Raw genomic sequence first — 19,403 nt, 5'->3', positions numbered from 1 at the left:
ATGTTCCATACTTTCCATCAGCATATCAATTGAACACTGAGGGCTGCCATGCTATTTTCTCCAGTCTCTACGTGGAAGACGAGGAGAAAGGCTTCCACGTGGAAATACGTTTTGCCGAAGTGTGCCGATTCTGTCCTTTCTCGACTTTCATCAAATTAGCGCTAAGTAAAAAACAGATTGGTGCATGCCGCATTACATGTATTTCTTGTGCTCTGTCTTTTATTCATCCGGCTCAAATCACCCTCTATCGCGCAGAATAATTATCGGAGAAGAACTTCCTGATTGCAAGCGCCAAGTTCGAGTTCTCCCGGCAACAGCTCTCTGTAATGTCGGTTTGCATGAGCGCCAGGGATAGAATCGGGAAATTCTTCTTCCTAGGCTATGAATGATCATCACATATCTGCGACATTGAATGGAATGAGCTCCTGGAAGGGTCTACCGTCGAAACTCGCGCTTCTTTGCATGCTGCGACCCATTACACAGAGTTTATCGAAGACCTGAACGGTTCTTGCTCCTCCAGACAAGCGTTCCATTCAATTTCAACTGTCAGCTTTGTCAAATATTTTCCTGTTGAAGCTGGCTCTGGAAATTTTGTTCTAGTATAAAAGGGCTTTGGTTCACAATGAACATACTCATCGTGCTCAGCTCTGCGATGTTTGCCCAGGGTGAGTACCCTTGCATTTATCTTAGAGTGTAAAACATAGCTCACCCCGACGTTCTTAGTTGCGCTCCTCCTACCCGTCTTTTTATCTGTTGTGGCCGGAAGTGTGCTGCCGTCTACTGCAGGTCTGACACTATTCCTCTACCATAATTTCCATCTCTGACGGTATCCTACATATTTTTGTAGATGCTTCCGCTGATATATCTGCAGACGTAAGCGCTGATGCGGCGTTATTGCATCGGTCTCTGGATGCACGCGCTGTCGCACCAACGCTTGACTTTAACGACTCGACCTGGATCTGGACGGGGGAGCCAACGGCTCATCTCGGAGTGCGACCCTTCCGCAAGAGAATTCCCTCTTCGAACAGAAAGTGCCCGACCTGCGCGACTATTCTCCTATCTAGGTTGGGTTTCCTGTATCAATACAAACATGTCAAACTCACACGTCCGTAGTGATGACCTCTACACCATCAACGTCAATGGTGCAGAGATTGGGTCCGGGGAAGGATGGCGCACCAGCGTTGTCTATACAGTCGGTCTGAACCCTGAAGGTGATAACGTCTTTGCCATCGCGGTGAACAACACAATAGGACTCGCCGGGCCCCTCATCGCCACGATCCTTGTTGACTACACGGATGGTACTACCGAAACCATCGTGACTGATACGACCTGGAAGACGCTCCAAACTGTCCCGCCCTCTGGCTGGACGAGTCCCAGCTTTGATGACTCAAGGTGGACTGCGGCTGTCGCGAAGTTACCCGGAACTCAGACACCTTGGGGTACCCCATTCGTGCTCCCATCTGCTATCAACATGACCGACGCCCATTGGATCTGGACCAACGAAACCGATAGCAACGGTCATGACCCTGTAGGTCATAGGGCATTCCGGGACACCATAACCTCTCCGTATGGAAAGGCTGCTGTTTGTGGCAAGGTAGTTATTGGCGCGTACGTCTCTGTCCCTCTTTCTCCGACTACAAGTTTCTCTGACTCGGCTTTGATTTCTGTAGGGATAACAACTATACTTTGTTCGTCAATGGTAATAACATCGGCCACGGAGGTAATTGGCACTCCATGGAGGCCTATTCTATCCCTAATTTGGATCCGGATGTGAACGTGTTCGCTGTTGATGGAGAGAATGCCCCGCCTGTGAGCCCTGCTGGGGTTATCGCTGGGATCCTCATTGCGTACAACGATGGGAGTTCGGAGACGTTCTATACAGACAAGACTTGGAAGACGGTCACTGGGCTACCGGATGGGTTTGAGGAAGTAGGTTTAGATGACAGCGCGTGGAGCGACGCGTCGGAATACGGCACGTTCTTGAATGCGCACTGGAAGAATGTCACGGTCCCGTTGGCTTAGGGGAACAGACTCTGCCCTTTCGATCTTCATACCCCTACTCTTCCTTATCCCGTTATTACCCTGTAGTTTTTTGCCTTCACTTTCATCCCCCACCCCCTAGTCATATGCTGTTCTTTTTTTCAACTCCAGGTGTTCTCTATCAACATTTGAGGAAATTTGTGTTTCTGCCTGATTCTGGATTAGTATCATCGATCATCGATAAAATATATTCCTCGGGTGTTTATATATTTTATATGCATTGCACCAGTAGCGTGTGTGTGGGTAAGAGCCACATTGGACCACAACATTCCACAATCTTTAAGGTACATTTTTGTACCCTCCTTGAAATTATCTGCCTATCCTGTTACAACGGTGATGATCAAGCGTCTGAAGACGTTGACTTGGAGTACTGGCACACCGGCGGAATGGGAGCGATTTGTGGAGTCACTGGCTCCATTCTGCAACTTGGGATGAAAAATACAAATATTTCGCAATGTGACGCAGAAATGCATTTGTTCCTGGCATATGGCCGACGATGGCCCCAGTGAGGATCTTAAAGTCAAGATTCTCAGGCTAACTGTCCGGCTTTTCGGCCCGGCTTCTCTGCTCGTTGATTTTGCCTTGATCCACACATACCCAACGGTACAAGCTATATTCCGACAGATCCGTATAAATTTTACTTTTTGGTAGGCGTCATTCTTCTAAGGCTTCATTGCAGAGATAGAAACAGCGTTAGGCGTTCAACCGTTAGAGCTAGGAATACAGTTCTACGGACTACAAGTCTACAACGGCAACGATGACAGTGTGGCAATGTTGCTGTTGCCTTCGGTTCCATATTCATCATCGAAGTCTGGCCCATTCCCTTTGAATAAAGGGAATCTGTACAGCATCACCCACGGACCTTCCTTCATGCGAAGTACTACTGCTGTTAAAACGCCGTCAACGTCCGCTGACTCTCGTCTTTTGGTCTTGTCTGCTAGTCAGAGGACGCCCTCAGAATCACTCGTCACAATATGAAAGACGGTGATTTTACCGACAAATTCCCCTCCCGACTTATATCCGTGTTCAAAAGGTCATGAACGGAGAACGTGGCAGACCAAAGATGATGACCTTTCGTCTCGTTCATATCATACTCTCTGCCCTAGGAGCATCAGCTACCATTCTCTACGATGGTCGCATCCCACTGGGTATGAGTAGCTCTATTCTTGATGTATCCTCAGGCCCTTTTTCAACGTGCGTACTGCCATCAAGGTCATGGTATTGCTGATGCCATTATTTGTGACGAATAGTGTGGTCAGGGGTCCTGAAAGCGCATCTTCTGTACTGCTCCTACTTTACTATGTCTTCATCAGGAACTCATGTGCAATATCTAGTACACCAGCTTCGTACCTTATTCTTCAACGGAGCAAGCCATCTCCGTAACGATTGACTGGACATCAATTTTCACGCCGGGAAGCTCCTCGCCACAGTATGGTTTTTGCAGGACAGAGCTCATTGCGCAAAAGAGCGGGAACACCACTGCTCTGAATGAGGGAACGGATACTGGCGTGTCGGTGTTCCACTTCTCCATCAAGGCTGATGAGACCCGTCCGTTGAATTATACCCACGAATATCAGATAGTTTTTATCGAGCCAACTGATGGATCGCATGTGTTCGGACTTCAGCTTGGTAAGTTATTTGGTCTATATACAATGGATAGTCAGACTGACAGTGTTGAAGGTTCGCCATTCACCAACCCTACCGGCGTAGTCCCAGCATCAAATTCATCCTCGTTTAAAGTGCTGGATCACGACTTGGACGTTCTGTTCACCACGCCTTTCACCAACGAGACATGGCATAACTTCGCTATTCAAGTCGATTGGGTCAATCTCACCCTTCAAGTATTCTACTCCATGAACGAAGATTCCCTTGAGGCTGTCACTGACGTGATGCCAAATACTTCTGCAGGCCAAGGTATCGTTGGAGATTTTCATTTTGGGATCCTGAAGGTACGGTTTGTGCAATTCTGGGAAGAGAAGGCTGTTCCTAATCTTACAAAACAGCTGCCTCTTGTTAACCCACTGGATACGGCCACTCAGCAGGCAGATGTGGTACACTACGGTCTCCAGGAGGGAAGTCTCGAAGGATTGTTCTATTCTGGCGTCTTTGTGGAGACAGGCCCACTGTAAGCGAACAGAAGCATCTGTCGACGAAGAAGCTACTCTAAGGAAACTAAAGGTACCGGTGTATATATGCATTTGATTAGCGCTACTACGACCATGACTTTCACGTCGCTTGAAAACTTATTCATGGGATCTGTTTCCTCTTCATGTACAGTGCTCCTTGTGTTCCCTCCAATCACGTCTTTGACATTCCACAGAGCAATAGAATACCCTCTTGCATTTGCTGCACTGGGATCTAGCGGGGAGATTGGAAGCCCCGCAATCAGCGCATACGTTCGATCCAAATTTGTCGTACCGCACAAGGCGCTTTTTTTCTACGACGAAAATCCATCAGCCTCAGACTGAGGAGAAAGCTGACTTCTAGACGCACCATCCGCCACAATTCTCTCGAGAATCTTTTCCTGTTTTCCTGTTCGTTTGCCAAGGCCGAATAAGTACATAGTACATATCGCGTACTGATAAACATACGTCGTTTTTTCTCCTCCGTCACTAATTCGTAACCTCCCGAATCCTTCAACAGCTTTAAACAGGGATCTGTAGGGTCCTCATTTGCGAGATGGACTACGAACACGTCAACCAAATCATGTGAAACACAACGGTCAGAGAAAGACTCACAATCGAGGGATTCGTGATGAATTCTTGCATTCGGTGCCCACATATCTGAGTTATACCAACCCCGGATTATTTTCTCCGCAGTTTCCTGAACGGCAATAGAGATATCGAGGTAACTCATTGACTGGGGCTCTTTGTCCTGCTGTTGCATCTTTACGATAACAACGTCGCCTTTCCACATTGGCCGTGAGCTGGGTCGTTTGGGGTCCACACCAATGATTCTGGCCATCGAGTAGTTGACAGGGAGACGGGGACTGACGTTGTAGTATAAGTGGTACTGTCCGTCGATTTGCTCGCCATGGTCTTGGATACTCAAGTTGAGTAGTCGCGTATATCCAGCTGTATATTTTCCATACAACCCTCTCAGGTCGACTGCAGTGTTGTAGAAACCGCGCGGATGGGATTTCGCCCCTGCTGCGCTGAAGATCATATCGACGACACAGGGCTGGTCGCCGTTGGCTGGGAAGAGGAGGACCTTGGAAGTTGTCGCTTTCGGGAAAATGAGTATTTTGACGCGTCAACAGGGGGGTGTTTACCTTTGATTTCGTGGCCAAGTTGAAGTTGTAATTGAGAGTCGTTTAGCATTGCGATATGGAGGGCAATAAGTGAGGGAGGGGCGCCGTATTGGCCCCACGCATTCTCACTCAGCCAGTCATGTGGAAAAGAAATGAGAAGGAATCCAAATTCACTTGCACAAAAATAGCGATAATATGTCCGGACGAACCGAGCTGAGATGGACTCCCTACAAATGATCAAAGATGTGGGAAAGCTTACGAAAGTAATGGCACTAGTGTGCTTCTTCTAATTCCCTTGCTTTGCGACTGAATGAGATGTATTCGGGTCAAACGCCTCAGAAACGCGTATATCACTAAGGTTTATAGCAGAGCGTATTGAGTAACACCTTCGAACCTTGAAATAGTCTTTGCCTAATAAAGAGTCAAAGAACGATCTAGGCCTTGTTCGAGCGAATCCAGTTTGAACGTTCATTGTCGGGACACAGAAAGATTCCATCTGGGCAAGACCCGTCTGAATCGCATGAGAGGGAACCGTAAAAGGTCCGGTTGCATTACATCGATTTTTGTCTTCGTCATCGAAATTGAATGAAGGGACAGGCGAGCTTCATCGCCTGCTCATTGAAGATGTGGATGGGATCGCATAGGCAATCTACGTGGGTCTTTTCCAACGTACCAAAATAGGACTGACCGCGAACGACTTGAATATCTCCCAGCATGCCAATTATATCCTCCATGAGCGACGTTCATCTGCCTCTCGGGGCCACGGTAGGTGATATTCACCGACATGGTCCAACAAGTGATACCTGGTGTAGATACAAGATAGTCTCTCGCGCTGACCTTTGACGGGAAAAATCGACCAGGCCATAAGAGTTGTCACAACCTCCGTTATACAGTGGCCGAAGTGTTTCCAAGGCATCATGGAATGAATAGTATCGCATATAGAAGGTGTTTAGAGTACTTTTGGGTTCACAACTTACTTTTTCGTCCTAGAATGATTCGTGGACATTGAAGGGAAACAGAACTTAAAACTATATGTCGCCTGTAGATGAAACTTCTGATAAGGGGCAGTTTGAAAAGTATGCGATCCAAGGCTGAGAATGTAACTTGGTAAAGGCTGTTGTTCGTAAACATCCACAGCGATACTTCTGTTGCAGACGTTACTTACGAGGTGGAAGGTAGGTGGGAACTTGTGAGGCAGGTCGAAAATTCATAAGCGCTAGCACCTGTCAAAGCAGTCCAATACAAAATCGTTCCTACCATCACTGTTCAATATTTAGAAAATATAATGACGAATGAGGAGAAAAGACTATCCATCCATATTGCTACAATTTTGAAAGTATTCCCGAGCCGCCCTTCGAACGGTCAGGGTTAGACTGTCGGAGAGGCAGAAGAGCGTTTCAGGACGCGGACCATATGCATTACCTAGACGATGAAATTCAATAACGCCAACTATACAGCAGATGAAAACCAGTGTCATGAAAAGTTTTGGAGTCACTCAGAAAGAAGGTGTCTGCAAAGTGCCTACTTAATCAGAACCGAGTTACCCACAATCTTACTTGGCAGCTGTGATGATCAACCACGACCCTTTCCCTTTCTTCATGTCGATGTTCTAGTTGGAAGGCAGAACAGGGTCAGAAAAGATAGTACGACCGAATCGGCTCCCGCGATAATACTAAAAGTGTCTTGCGGCTTCTTTCGCTGAAAATTAATGCCGAGTCCCGGTGTTATGCAGACAGATATGGGTCAGTCGTGATAAACCAACTGCCGAGCTCTCGGTACATACCCTCTTTCACACATTATCTAGCCACACACAACGGATGAAAGTGTTTGTGTTATAAGTGTCTCCCCCACTCAAGATAAGGTGGTACAAATACTCTCGCCTCCTGATCTACGTAGAGGGCTTAGGTCGGGGTTTCTGCATGGGTCGTTTGAGGCTTCCACCGCCTGTAACGGGGACGCCAATGGGTCCTCTGAATCCCCTACATTTATCCGAGTCAAACCAAGCGTAAGGTGTTGCTCAAAAAAACGTACATGCGCGACATGTCCCATTCCTCCTCCTCTGATTCTGAATCGGAATCTGCCACAAGCTGCTGTCCAGCAGATAGGAGCAGTACCGGGAGCAGCAGCCCCATTCGCAGGCCCCGATCCTGTGCTAGACTGAGCCTTCTCCTCTGATGCTTTGTTCGTTGGTACTGCAGCTTTCGCGATCGGTATCTCCGATTTGTTTTCATCTTGGGAACCGGGGGCCGCTGATTCTCTAGAAAGACCAGGGTCAGACTGTATACAATGCAGCGAAACGAGCAGACCTTTCTGACGAAGCCATGCGATCTGTGGTAGATTGATAGCAAGGACAAACACATCGATTAGCTGGTTCCAAATACGACTGGCACATGCCGGAGCATGCCATAAGCATCATCTCAGAGCTTCGCCCTTTAAGCTTCACGGGCTTAAGTGGGCGAACTTTCCTTTTGGTGCTTTGAACAAATGACGTTGAAAAAGTGTCTCTCAGACTCATATGATCCTCCCTGATCCTCCTCTCCACTTTCAAATGAAATGTATAATATTTAAGCGCCTTATAAGCGCCCAGGGTCGAATCCAGGATCAACCTTCTACCGCAATCAGAACAAGGGTATAATGCAGCTCAGGCGATAGGAACCTACCTGACCATCCCATTGCTCCCAACGTACAATCGGACGCTCCTACAAGGATTTACTATCCCTCCGCATTATTGGCCTGGTTTAGGTTTAGGTCTAGTTGGAGGTCTTATTGGGGGTTTCGGTCGAGAAGTACCCCCCGCGATGGGACCACTAGGAACGTCCTGCCAACCGCACGCCACTATTTAGGAAGATAAAAATCCAAGCCTCCGTAACTGCAAGCCACTCACATTGGTGATGTGGCTATCGTTCTTACCGCGTGTCCGACCTGTCGGGTACTGAGGATTTGGATCACCATCGATATCATTCGTAGAAGGGCAATGGCAGTGGAGGTTGTTTGTGACGTATGCAGGGATGCATAAGCGCCCATTCCCACAAGGGTTATTCAATTTCTTGTTGTCAATCAGAACTTCTTAAGCTCGCGGCGTTAAGAGTTTGGCGATTCTAGGAAGGTCTGTAAGGCTCAGCCGCTCATTGGCTGTCTGACGTTGAATTATCAGATGGACTCCAATATACAATCAAGAATAGCGCATCGGCGCTCTTTAACAACAACATTGACTGCTTCAGCCAGAATACTTTCCAGAGCGGTAGCATCACTACCAGCTACCTGCTTACCCCAAGCCCAACCACCTGATGCAGCTACAGCGATCTGCGAAAAGTCTGGGCTTGCCGGGCCGAAGCCTACAGAGAGTCGCTCGCCAATAGCTCGACTGCCTAGACCTGAAGGGTATACACCCATCATAGAGAGCTTGGGAGACTAAAGAACAGAGCGTTAGGTGTAGAAATGAGTAGCAGGTTTCGATGCTACGTACCTTCCAACCACCGTTGTTCAAGACAATAGTCAGAAAAGGCTACATTTTATGAATAACCAATTTATGAGCAGCTAGCAAAAGTGAGGCTTACTGTGTCATACTTTCGAGCCATCCAGTAGGCAGAACTAGGAACACCAAACATGAACGATCCGTCTCCTACAATTGCCACGACAAGCTCGTACGGCTGAGCCCCGTGGACCTGAGAACTTTTCACCTTGCCTCCCATGTAAGCGCCAACAGACGCGCCCAAAGCCCAACCCAAGGACGAGCCACCAGAGGTCAGCACGCTTCCTGGGACCGCCGGACGTAGATGCTCCCATACGGCTACATAATTGCTTATGGCCTCATTTAGGACCAACGTTTCCATCCCACGAGTTGGTGTGTGCAATTCGATGGCTCTTTTCAGTCCCCCAATGACGTTCGGAACAGTCAAATGATCTCCTGAGAAATCCCGCTCTCGAACGACCAAGTCGTCCAGCCATGCAGCATGTGCATCTTTGAGCAGTTGCCCTCTCTCCTGCACAATCCTGCTCCCAAGAATTTGTTCCCCGATACTTCCTCTCTGCTCATCAAGCTCTCTGACACGTTCCACGATCTGTGTAAGGGCTACCTGGGCGTCCGCTTGGCAAATCATTTCTGCTGCGACGTGCCATGAGCCGATGGACGATGCTTTGAGTGGGTCTGCACCCGAAACAACGAAGACCCGGGATTCATTGCTGGGTGTGGCCAGGATAGGAATCCATGGTAAATCGCAGTCGATAATAAGTATGGCGTCAGCATTCTCAAGATGCTTATTAGAAGTATCCTGGCTGAGGTACGAGATGCCGGCGAGGAAGGGATGAGAGAAAGGGACGCTGACAACCGAAGGGCAAGCGACAAAGATAGGAATTGCGAGAAGGGTCGAGAGAACAAGCAACGGCTCCACGGCATCTGCATTTCGGCCGAGAGAAGAAGTGATGATAAGAGGACTCGTGGCGGTCATGAGGGTTGTAGCAATGGCGGCTAGCGCTTTGGGGGATAATGCAGTCGCCTCGACGGACGGCCACTGGCGGAGATCTTTTCCTGTGGCTTCCAGAACAGAGGCATCGACTTCGGCCTCCATAACTTCTCTGCGGCCCCACAAGTAAACAGGCCCTTTCGGATGGCTGGTCGCACTAGATACAATGACGAAAACGTCACTGTAAGTTCACCGCAAACAATAATGTACATACATTTGCAAGGATCGCTTGACAACCTCAGCGACGTTGTGACTGCTATTGATTTGCGCGGTATAACGCATATACTGGCGTACTATTGCTGCCTGGTCCGGGATGTCTGCTCTATTTCAGAGGCCGCGTATCGCTAAGATAAGAAATGTACATACCTTGGATCCACATTATCCATTCGTTCCTTGATCCTTTCAATTCTCCGTTGCTAGTGAATGCTGAAGCACCCGCATATATGAGGACGGGCGTCTGCCCACGGTCAACATTGTGAATAGCACCGGCTAAAGCCTGATATATTCAATATAATGGCAGGGACGAATAGCGAAAGATGACTCACCTGGGTGCCCACATCGACATGCACAATAACCGCCGCTGGCTTCCCAGTTACTTGGGCATATCCTTGTGCCGAGCTCAGTGCGACCATTTCATTCGGACACGTCACGATAAGTGGAGAAGTCTTCCCATCCTCGATTCGCTGTCTTTCCAATTCTTCGAGCAACGCTGGATGATCAGAACCCCAGTTCACGAATGCATGGGTTACCCCGCATTCTGCAAGAGTTCGCAAAAACACTGACGACGTAGTTAGCATCGATGAGGACGATGGGAAAAGTATTTACCATTTCATTGCTTCCAGGCCTCCTTCATCATGAGTGCGAACAGGTGATCAGTTTGTCATCGCTGAATACAATATCGGCCGAAGCAAACATGAACATGAAGGATGTGGTGGCAAGAAGCAAAGACTGACGGATTCAAATTTGTGCAAGAATAATTTTCACCATATTTTTCGTCAAAATTTTGGCGTAAATTTATCCCAATTACCCGAACCTACTCAGACTGCCCCAACATCTCACGGCCCAAAATATCATGGTCTTCATAATTATTCATTTAAAATGTCTAGGTATGTAGTTGTAGATGTCGACTGAATGTTACGATACATAAATTGGAACTAAATTACTTCTAATGAGTCTTAGAGCGTCCACGGCCACGAATCATTTCCAGTACGCTCCGAGTACGGATTCTGAACCAGAAAGTGAATGCGAAAATTGCTACAATCTATAAGAATAGGTTAGCCTCTAAACAATCACTTAAAAATTAAGCTTACATTAAAGATAATGAAAGCGGCCATTAGGCCAACATTCCGCCAGTGATGCGAGTAGAAGACGTTGAAGTTGTTGGACAAGAATTCATCAGTGGTGCGGGTAGAGCAAAAGCCGCAGGATGAAGAAGCGTCGGGGTTGGTGAGGTATCCGCCTGATCTCGAAATGTAGTTTTGCATGTACTGACCGCACGTTTGTCCGGCCGGGGGGTTGAGAGTGACTACTTCAACTGACGAGCACGTAATCTCCCGATGGCCGACGGCTTGGCCGAGCATACCTTCGATGAGATAAGTGTACGGGGAGAGACGGTACCTGCGTCGTTGTGAGATACATACGCGTGAGAGCATAACATAAACTTACATCCACTTCCACCATCCGAGCTCTCGATAAGGCTGAACTACGCCATTGCTATCCGATATGTCAGCGGATAATATTAGAAAAATAAAAGAGGAACACCACATACAAAGTAAGCACGAACGAGAAAAGGAAACTGAAGAGAATAGCAGCGATCTCCGCGTTAGGACTCATAGCAGCGATGCTCTGCCCAATCGTGGTGTAGTACAACGGGAAAATCACGCCAATCATAAGATAACTGTATCCCGCACGATCGCTGGTAAATCCAGACGTCCAATACCAGCAGAAGAAATACAACGAAGACCCGATGATATTCCAGGGTATCTCGACGAGGATTTGGGAGGTCACAAGGGCGGTCCAATTGTACATGCGGCTTGGACGCTCACGAATCTCGTAGATGGAGCGCATATTGAGGAACGGGATCTGAAGCTGGTTCGCCAGGGGAACACTGATAATAGTGGACATAAAGATAGACTGGGGCCAAGGCCTTAGCTGTGAGAATGACCGGAACGAGAAACAGACGCACAAATAGTTTGTTTTGGGTGCCCTGTTGTGTATCCTTTGACTTGAAGAATGAAAATCCGAGGAAAAGTCCGGAGACGATATTCAGCGCCATCTTAGCCATCATGTAGCTGGGATCCCGGAAATGGTCAGCAGCGTCACGTTTGACAAGCTGTACTACTTGATGGAACCAAGATGTAGCATATTCCGAATGCAATGTAGTTCCCATTGCAGGTTGTGAACGGCCTTTCGCATGGATTTCCTGGATCTGTCCCTGGACCTTTGTGAATTCGTCGGAGTTACACCAGATCTCATGCCAATCTTCCCTCGTGGTCGCAGATGCACCTGCGCCGATGACGTCAAGCATGAACTCAGCACTTGTGATACGCTGTTAGTTTTAAATTGTATCACGATCGTATATGAAAGCAAGACATACGGGTTCTCTTCTGGTTCACATCGACGCGATCCATGAGTCTGGAAGTAGTCGATGAGTGTCGTAGCATTGTGCCCTAAATCGCCAAAGTACACCGTCTCACCCCCTTTCCGGAGGAGCAACAAACGGTCAAACATCTGGAAGAGTTCTGCGGACGGTTGATGAATGCTGAATAAGCGGTCGCGTCAGCTAAGAATGTCCACCTTCACACTAGAACGCCGAGGACTTACGTGCACAGAATGGCCTGTCCATTGTCTGCAAGATCACGGAGGAAAAGCATGACGGCCCAAGCACTTTGGGAATCCAAACCGGAGGTCGGTTCATCAAGAAACAGTAGTAGTTTGGGCTATAGACATAGTGTTACTCCCAAGTATATCTAAGAATGTGCTGAGCTTACCTTCGCGGCCAGCTCGACAGCCGATGGTCGTCCGTTTGCGATTTTCGATGCTCAAAGAGCCGACAGTCGCATCTCTGAATGGCTCCAAACCGCAAAGCTGGATGCACTTCTCCACACTGAGAACTGAGGCATGAGAACATCATCAATCGGATAAAGACTCTACGTACTACTCCACTTTTTCACTCAGAGGTACGGATGAGGGTTGACGCAATTGTGCGGAGAATAAAAGTGCCTCGCGAACCGTTGCTGACCCAACATGGGTGTCTTGCTGTTGGCAGTATCCACTGTGACACAGGTTAATCGGCGTGAGGCGAAGGCCGACAAGGAGTTAGACATACGTTTGAGATTGGAAATCCTTCGGGAGGGCATGTCCATTGACGAATCGATCGCCAGTAATAATACCAACATTGGCACGCTCTGCCAAGACATTAAGAAGAGTCGTCTAAGAACAGAATAATCAGCCGGAAGTTCGAATTCGCCGCATATGAATAGAACAGAACGCACTTTACCAGCACCAGACTCCCCCATCAGTGCAGTGAGCTTGCCCGGGGCCACAAAACCAGAAACACCGTTCAAAAGTCTACGTTTCCCGTCCGCGACTGGAACGGTGTAAGTCAAGTGCTGCCAGGAAAATACATCTGTCACAGAAGGCGTTGCCTTAAGCGCCTTGTCGTAGTCTCCAGTCTTTTCCTCGTCACTCAGACCACCACCTCGTGTTGTAGTTTGAGAAGCCTTCTCAGCATCATCACTGTCGGAGCTTTTCTTCGGAACTGCATCAGTTTTTGCCCCACGCTTGAACAGAACGACGGAGTTGGCCGAAGTCAGCTTTGTATTGACTTCAGTGAAAACGAGCAGTGCTGTGGTATACGCAACTAGGAATGCGATGATGATGCCGAAATTCTGTAGCAAGTTGATAAGGATCGGCGATGGAAACCAAGACAAACACATACCCGCCAAGTGTGACTGAAGCGGTAATCAAATGAAAGGTACGCGAAAGCGTTTCCATCAACGAAAGGCTGGCCGGATTGTGCTCCGACGACGGGACACACTTGATTGTCCAGGGTAATGTTCTCGTACCCAGCGCCGCGGGGAACCAAGGAACCGCAACTGCCATTAATAGAGCGGAATTCGTTAGTCATGACTGACTCGAAACCCCATCTCAAAGGCTACAAACTGTCAGTCCATGACATATGAAGTACGTGATTAAGACGTACATTGAGATACGAGATCCATTTAAGAGCACCGATCATCGACGGTAAAGGCAATGAATATCCAGTATAGACAGCATAGGCCAATACGGAAATACCAGCAAACGTTTGGGCAAGCGCTAGTTCTAAATGAGCACAACGAATGGAAGCAAACCGGTCGATCCGTCCTACCTTCTGCCGCAAAAGCGGACGCTACGGCACGGAACCAACTCTTCATCGTAATCGAGACAACGAACATGAACAAAAAGAATATGCTGAAAATAGACAGATGAACGGTAATCTTCCCACAGATGAAATGTACTCACAAGAACTGTCCCGCTGACTGCTGTAATTGTGCCATCTCATAGATTAAGACCGAAAAGATCACGGACGATGCAAAGGCCATGGGGATATCGACTAAAACCAGAGCTACTTGATCGATAAAGGGATGGTATAGAGCCCACGAGTGTTGTCGCAGTATGATGGGCCGTTGAGCATAGAGTGCGGGAATTTCCGCCATCGAGATTAGAGCAGAGAAGAACAGCGCACTAGATAAGCGTTAAACGTTACTTAAAAAAGGATATTGACGCCGCGTACAAGAACAAAACACCCCCGCGAGAAAAGTACGCGTTCGTGGAGGTAGACATTTTCAAATACACGGAACCAATAATGATACCTTGAAATAGGAATGAACTGGATAGCTCTCATGAGTAACTGATTCCGAGATTTTATCACGGTGACGTCGCTTACAAGAGATTCAAAATCGTAGCCAGCATATTCCCTCTTAGGATCTGTATTCGCCGTACCATGACCGCTCTGGCCTGCATCGGAAGTGAGGTCAAGTGAGCAGAGCCCAATCGCGTATGCTTCGAATGGTCCTCCCGTGCGCTCTCCTTGTAGGACTGAACCATATCGGCTTTGCCTACACGTTCCGCCTTGAAACGCTGGATCTCAGCCTTGTTCATCTTGGAAATTCCCGAAGCTTGGAAGTGCGTCGTAAATTCCGCCGCAGTCCGGGGGAGGTGTAAAGCATCGGAGCGTGGTATCCGACCATTAGGATCGGTGACGGCAACAAGAAAATCTGCAGTAGTTTGACGATTGGCAGGTTCATAACCCATATCGATGAAATAGGAACGCGCTTCATTAGTGGGGCCATAGTATGCCATCTTGCCGTCGTAGACTACACAGACCTGGGATCCATTAACATCGCACGCCAGCAGCATCAACGAGAACTGTTTACCTTGTCGAATAGTTTGTACAGGGACTCTCCGGCCTGATACAGGGAAACGACGGTAGTCATTTTTGCAATATCGGTGGCAATACGGAGCGCACGGACAAATTCCAGGGCAGTGGACGCATCAAGACCGCGGGTAGAGCTAGAAATAAATCAGCTTCTGTTTTTTTTTTTCAACTCGGTGTAAACCCACTTACTTATCCCAAGAAGCCACACATGCCCGAGTTGCAAGGACCTCTGCAATTGATACGCGTTTTTTCTCCCCGCCAGACACACCACGAATGGCAGCGTCGCCGACAAGAGTTTTTCTCGCGTGTTTTAGACCAAACACGGTGGTCAATAGTTCAGTAATGTGTTCGGCGTAATCCTCTCGAGAATATCCCAGGCGAAGGTGAGGCGCGCGCAATTTAGCGGCAAATTTGATTGTCTGTTCGACAGTGAGGGTAGGGAAATGCACGTCATCTTCGGGACAGTAGATGACGTCGCCGCGATAATTCTTGAAAATGTCACGATGACTAAGAGAGTCGAAGTGGACGTCGCCCTCGAAAGCGTGATATTCACCCCGTTGATTGGCCAGTGTCTTGAGCAGGGTCGTGCAACCTGATCCGGGGCGCCCCAAAACCACTAAGAACGGAGACATAAGCAAGCCCGCCCAGAACAAAAACACATTGCGTACACAGCATTTCACCCGGATTCACAACTCCTTCGAAACCCGATAGAATGTCGCGCGTGTGAGGATGTCGCGCGGCCTGGATTCCTTCCACTATTCCCAAAGGATTTAAAGTCGAACCCAAAGTTGGCTGATATGAGGCGGTGGCACCGAGACCGATGACTCGCAAGTTTTCGAACATGACCCCCAATTCTCGTGACTTGAGGTTCGCTTTTTCACGCCTAAGAAAAAATGGGTGAACATGACTGTCTACCCAAGGAAAGATTGACATACTGTTCAGCTACTTGTTCCAGTACTTTTCGTAGATCAAAGGCGTTAAGCGTTTCCGAAGATCCCGTTTGTTCGATATCCTGCGTTGCCGCCGACATGCGACTAATGGTTCTACGCAGTCCTTCATCACCGTCGGGATTGAAATAGTTGACATCAACATGAGACATAGCGGCCTCCCCAGAGGAAGGTGACTGAGTCGCGGCCCCGGACATGGTGGGGGGAAAGAGATGATGCGGCTAAATTACATAGCGAGGGCGCCATAAATATATATTGTAACCAAGATGTCATACGCGTCTCCCCCACAGGCGTGTCATCGAATTTTCCCGGAATCTCCATTTTCCAAGGCTTACTAGCTGGATAACCGGATAAATTGATGAAATCCGTTTACGTGGGCGCCGTGGGTGCCGCCCCTATTTAAGCACGTTCCGAAGCGTCCCGCCAATTGCAAGGGCCTTTGCTGACAGTCTGACATAGCAAGACCATAAAGAGAGTGAAACGTCTGGGTAAATGTCAGATTTATCAGAATTTGTCCACGGCATCGTACGCGTACCTCCCGCACAATTCAGTAGCAGAATCAAGGCACTGATTGAGCGCAAGTTCGAAATTTGAACTGTAACGAAACATGTTCACAAAGGGCGCTGACAGGTATTTTCTGGCCGTCCTTTGAAATCCTTGGGGTAGATGGATTCAATACCTATAGTATGCAGGAGCCTTTGTGAGCGCGTAGTGGTAAGCGCGGGGAGTGCTAGCTAGTGGATCAAGAAACTTTATTTGCCGAGAGATCCGGGAATTGGATGCTGCTGTAATACATAGGCAAATAATAATGACGTGATGGTTCCCGCGGCCACAGCACGTAAGCATCCGGAAAAGCACTTCCGTATATAGCACTGAACGCTCGCCAGTGGTCAGCAGTTTTGATACAGCACGATGGTGACTACTTTGTGTGAGTCAAAATCAAATCAAATCCGGGTCGTAGGATTTTGCGTCGAAATCTTTCAAGCATTTCCTTATTAGGTCGGCCCAGATTTTGATTCTATCTTGACTCACTCAAAATAGTCGTCATCGTGCTGTTTGCGTGCTATGTGACTCATATTACAGTCTTTCATCGTCACGGTCTCGGCCCATCTAATCCCGTCATAATGCGAGTATTCTACTCTCAGTATAGTCGATAGTGATTCCATGGACGAGTCGTCAGGGACATTTGTACCCCCTGCTTTCCACGCCGTGGAGCATAGCTCCACCGTTAGAGACTCTCAGTGACGATATGAAGTTGACTCCCCGTTGTTTTTAGCTCTAGTTCGGCTATCTATGTATATATGTGCTGTAAATTCTGATGCTCTTATTGTCAAGATCATTGATACTCTGGCCCCCCTTCTCAGAGACAACATATGTCATCGCAATATTGTAACATCCGAACGCGACAAAACTGTTTAGAGCTTATCCAATAAATTCCGAACTAAGTAGATGATGCCTCACAGCATTTCTAATTGGCCCATCACGCGCTCATTACGTCCCCTTCCACGTTATCGTAGTTCTAAACAGTACATCTCTGCTCCTCGAGACAAGCTTCGCTGAGAGGAGTTGACTGATGACGTACCAAGCCAAAGCATCCCTGACTTGTGTGCTTCTCATGATGGCGTCACTCCAATATTCGGTTACAGCAAGTCGAATCCTTAGTAGCTTCGGGTGTCGTTCCGCCGTTATCTCTTGGGTCCGTGAGATGTGTCATTTGACACAGATTATTTCGTTCAACGTTTGGGAGTCGCAACGATTGCTTCGCACTCTAGACTCCAGAGAAACCACCGGACAAGGTCCCAAGAAGCTACCAACCGGTCGGTGCAATCTGTGAGCTTAGGTTTATGAGCACAAGTAGAGACTCCGTAAGATAATGTCCCGTTTCAATACCTTAATTTTTCATGTCCCCTGCCCTCGAATGGGTGTCATGAGCCTTCGTTTGCGACCAGTGTTAAGAAAGTTGCTGGAAGTTGGCGTTGGTTCTCGCAATCTCAATTGCGAGAAACTTGTTGGAGGACCGTGGAAGCGATCAGGCACAGTGGCTGGCTCGACGTCAATGTCGGCACTCTCAACCTGACGATCCTCTACGATCCTAGAGCTAGAACGTAATCAGAACGACGATTCGGCCCTGGCGTACCCTTAAAAGGCAATTCTTACTTCGTCCAGGGCACTAAAAATAACACCTACATCTGGGCACATGATACTTCATGGAAAATGGAATGTATTATGGTACTGACATTGCTGAACCTGCTGACAATCGATTGAAGTTGTCGGGTGTGGGATTTCTGATAACTTATGATGCTAGATTCCTCAACCTAACCCTGATCCATGGAGTTCGTGTCGGATTCCAAGTCTTCGTTTACACTAATGTCCTGTGTGATATATTTGCGCAAGAATTTGAGAGATTTTTTCATTTTAAATACTGTTACATCTTCTAACCAACAAACAAATAATGCAACTAGCCGCACATGGAACAAGGGTTCAGGGTTGGATTGCACCCAGGACCAGGTCGTGTGTACGTGAAGACCATCGAAGCAATGACTCCCACTAACTATTTTGGCTATGAACAGAGCCCGCTCGTCCCCGGCAGAAAAGAAGCCAGGAGACCTCGAAACGGTCTTTGTTTCATAGAAAATAGTTAAATGGGAGTGATGAACGAACGGTCACTCAGCATCCACGAGACGGCATCGCAGACAGGTACGAAAGACATGGGTAAGAGGTCGTTCGAGGGTGCTTCAGCCGCTAACTGCGGGTACAAGCTGGTACCCTCGAGAGAAGGGGACGGTGAAGAGAGGACAATAGCTACGTGGATGGTAGGGAAGAGGAAGGGAGAAAGAGGCATTGGATGACAAGAATCGCAGATGTGGATCTCCTTTATACCAACAGGTTTGTTATTCCATATTTTGATTGTTACTAGTAATGAGTAGTTCAGAACACACGGATCTTCATAGACCTCTCCGAACCGAGTCAGGATCCCCGAAAGGCCACCGAACCTCCCAATCAAGTGTACAATGTAAAATCAGCGGACATAAAAAATGCTATCGATCCGCTGCTGGTACCACCGGGGGTCGGCCGATAGCAACCACACGGATTGAAATATCAACAGCCTACGAGGTGAAATTAATGACCGGGATTATAGGTAGACGCCATTCCATTTTTGTCCCTTCAAGGTCATACATGACGATCGTGGTATATAGGATTAGTGAGCATGAAGGAAGTCCTAGACGCGCGAATTCTCTAGAACTCTAAGTGGAGCACGTGAAGGCTTGTAATTGACCGACTAC

General features: G+C 48.0%; 6 protein-coding genes across 6 annotated transcripts; 2 read left to right on the top strand and 4 right to left on the bottom strand.

The window, feature by feature from the left end:
• The first annotated feature begins 151 nt into the window (after positions 1 to 151).
• On the top strand, positions 152 to 2,358 carry EV420DRAFT_1535231 (lectin). Its single transcript, XM_060472829.1, has 6 exons — positions 152 to 198; positions 256 to 665; positions 724 to 786; positions 848 to 1,064; positions 1,114 to 1,608; positions 1,671 to 2,358. Exons 2-6 carry the CDS (start codon positions 623 to 625, stop codon positions 2,020 to 2,022), a joined length of 1,170 nt encoding a protein of 389 aa, XP_060332254.1. The 5' UTR covers positions 152 to 198; positions 256 to 622; the 3' UTR covers positions 2,023 to 2,358.
• A 748-nt stretch (positions 2,359 to 3,106) lies between these two features.
• On the top strand, positions 3,107 to 4,169 carry EV420DRAFT_1268294 (uncharacterized protein; the record flags this gene model as incomplete). Its single annotated transcript, XM_060467439.1, has 5 exons — positions 3,107 to 3,234; positions 3,291 to 3,342; positions 3,375 to 3,669; positions 3,721 to 3,989; positions 4,044 to 4,169. The coding sequence occupies 5 exons, from the start codon at positions 3,107 to 3,109 to the stop codon at positions 4,167 to 4,169; spliced, it is 870 nt and encodes a 289-aa protein (XP_060332253.1).
• Positions 4,170 to 4,238: 69 nt separating this feature from the next.
• On the bottom strand, positions 4,239 to 5,468 carry EV420DRAFT_252700 (uncharacterized protein). The gene is made up of 4 exons (XM_060481408.1): positions 5,312 to 5,468; positions 4,632 to 5,264; positions 4,534 to 4,572; positions 4,239 to 4,477 (listed from the first exon to the last, which is right to left on the bottom strand). Exons 1-4 carry the CDS (start codon positions 5,358 to 5,360, stop codon positions 4,308 to 4,310), a joined length of 891 nt encoding a protein of 296 aa, XP_060332252.1. The 5' UTR covers positions 5,361 to 5,468; the 3' UTR covers positions 4,239 to 4,307.
• Positions 5,469 to 7,091: 1,623 nt separating this feature from the next.
• Positions 7,092 to 8,384, bottom strand: EV420DRAFT_252845 (uncharacterized protein). Its single transcript, XM_060481409.1, has 5 exons — positions 8,175 to 8,384; positions 7,951 to 8,125; positions 7,597 to 7,896; positions 7,322 to 7,547; positions 7,092 to 7,269 (listed from the first exon to the last, which is right to left on the bottom strand). Exons 2-5 carry the CDS (start codon positions 7,956 to 7,958, stop codon positions 7,192 to 7,194), a joined length of 612 nt encoding a protein of 203 aa, XP_060332251.1. The 5' UTR covers positions 7,959 to 8,125; positions 8,175 to 8,384; the 3' UTR covers positions 7,092 to 7,191.
• A 56-nt stretch (positions 8,385 to 8,440) lies between these two features.
• Positions 8,441 to 10,550, bottom strand: EV420DRAFT_1620019 (thiamine pyrophosphate enzyme, N-terminal TPP binding domain-containing protein; the record flags this gene model as incomplete). The annotated part of the gene is made up of 6 exons (XM_060475530.1): positions 8,441 to 8,701; positions 8,757 to 8,795; positions 8,848 to 9,910; positions 9,968 to 10,070; positions 10,120 to 10,249; positions 10,299 to 10,550. 6 exons carry the CDS (start codon positions 10,548 to 10,550, stop codon positions 8,441 to 8,443), a joined length of 1,848 nt encoding a protein of 615 aa, XP_060332250.1.
• Positions 10,551 to 10,748: 198 nt separating this feature from the next.
• EV420DRAFT_1673135 (pleiotropic drug resistance ABC transporter) lies at positions 10,749 to 16,316 on the bottom strand (the record flags this gene model as incomplete). The annotated part of the gene is made up of 22 exons (XM_060479101.1): positions 10,749 to 11,014; positions 11,064 to 11,370; positions 11,419 to 11,466; positions 11,522 to 11,886; positions 11,939 to 12,290; positions 12,350 to 12,514; positions 12,577 to 12,692; positions 12,744 to 12,755; positions 12,808 to 12,859; positions 12,911 to 13,027; positions 13,082 to 13,185; positions 13,248 to 13,643; positions 13,694 to 13,909; positions 13,958 to 14,070; positions 14,123 to 14,205; positions 14,257 to 14,478; positions 14,528 to 14,623; positions 14,681 to 15,120; positions 15,171 to 15,306; positions 15,362 to 15,788; positions 15,841 to 16,055; positions 16,108 to 16,316. The coding sequence occupies 22 exons, from the start codon at positions 16,314 to 16,316 to the stop codon at positions 10,919 to 10,921; spliced, it is 4,287 nt and encodes a 1,428-aa protein (XP_060332249.1). The 3' UTR covers positions 10,749 to 10,918.
• Between the last annotated feature and the right edge of the window lie 3,087 nt (positions 16,317 to 19,403).

Source organism: Desarmillaria tabescens (assembly GCF_030435595.1).
Source record: "Desarmillaria tabescens strain CCBAS 213 chromosome Unknown EV420scaffold_13, whole genome shotgun sequence".
NCBI lineage: Eukaryota > Fungi > Basidiomycota > Agaricomycetes > Agaricales > Physalacriaceae > Desarmillaria > Desarmillaria tabescens.
The sequence above is the reverse complement of the archived record's forward strand: the minus strand, read 5'-3'. Positions and strand labels throughout refer to the sequence as shown.

Bases quoted from the DNA above. Each gene is read 5' to 3' on its own strand.
- EV420DRAFT_1535231 (XM_060472829.1), top strand. From the start codon at position 623: ATGAACATACTCATCGTGCTCAGCTCTGCGATGTTTGCCCAGG. The intron at 787-847 runs GTCTGACACTAT...ATATTTTTGTAG, and splicing joins TGTGCTGCCGTCTACTGCAG to ATGCTTCCGCTGATATATCT. The intron at 1,065-1,113 runs GTTGGGTTTCCT...ACACGTCCGTAG, and splicing joins GCGACTATTCTCCTATCTAG to TGATGACCTCTACACCATCA.
- EV420DRAFT_252700 (XM_060481408.1), bottom strand. From the start codon at position 5,360: ATGCTAAACGACTCTCAATTACAACTTCAACTTGGCCACGAAATCAAA. The intron at 5,265-5,311 runs GTAAACACCCCC...TTTTCCCGAAAG, and splicing joins ACTTGGCCACGAAATCAAAG to CGACAACTTCCAAGGTCCTC. The intron at 4,573-4,631 runs GTATGTTTATCA...GCAAACGAACAG, and splicing joins GACGGAGGAGAAAAAACGAC to GAAAACAGGAAAAGATTCTC.
- EV420DRAFT_252845 (XM_060481409.1), bottom strand. The intron at 7,548-7,596 runs GTCTGCTCGTTT...TGGTCTTTCTAG, and splicing joins CGCATGGCTTCGTCAGAAAG to AGAATCAGCGGCCCCCGGTT. The intron at 7,270-7,321 runs GTACGTTTTTTT...GGATAAATGTAG, and splicing joins GAATGGGACATGTCGCGCAT to GGGATTCAGAGGACCCATTG.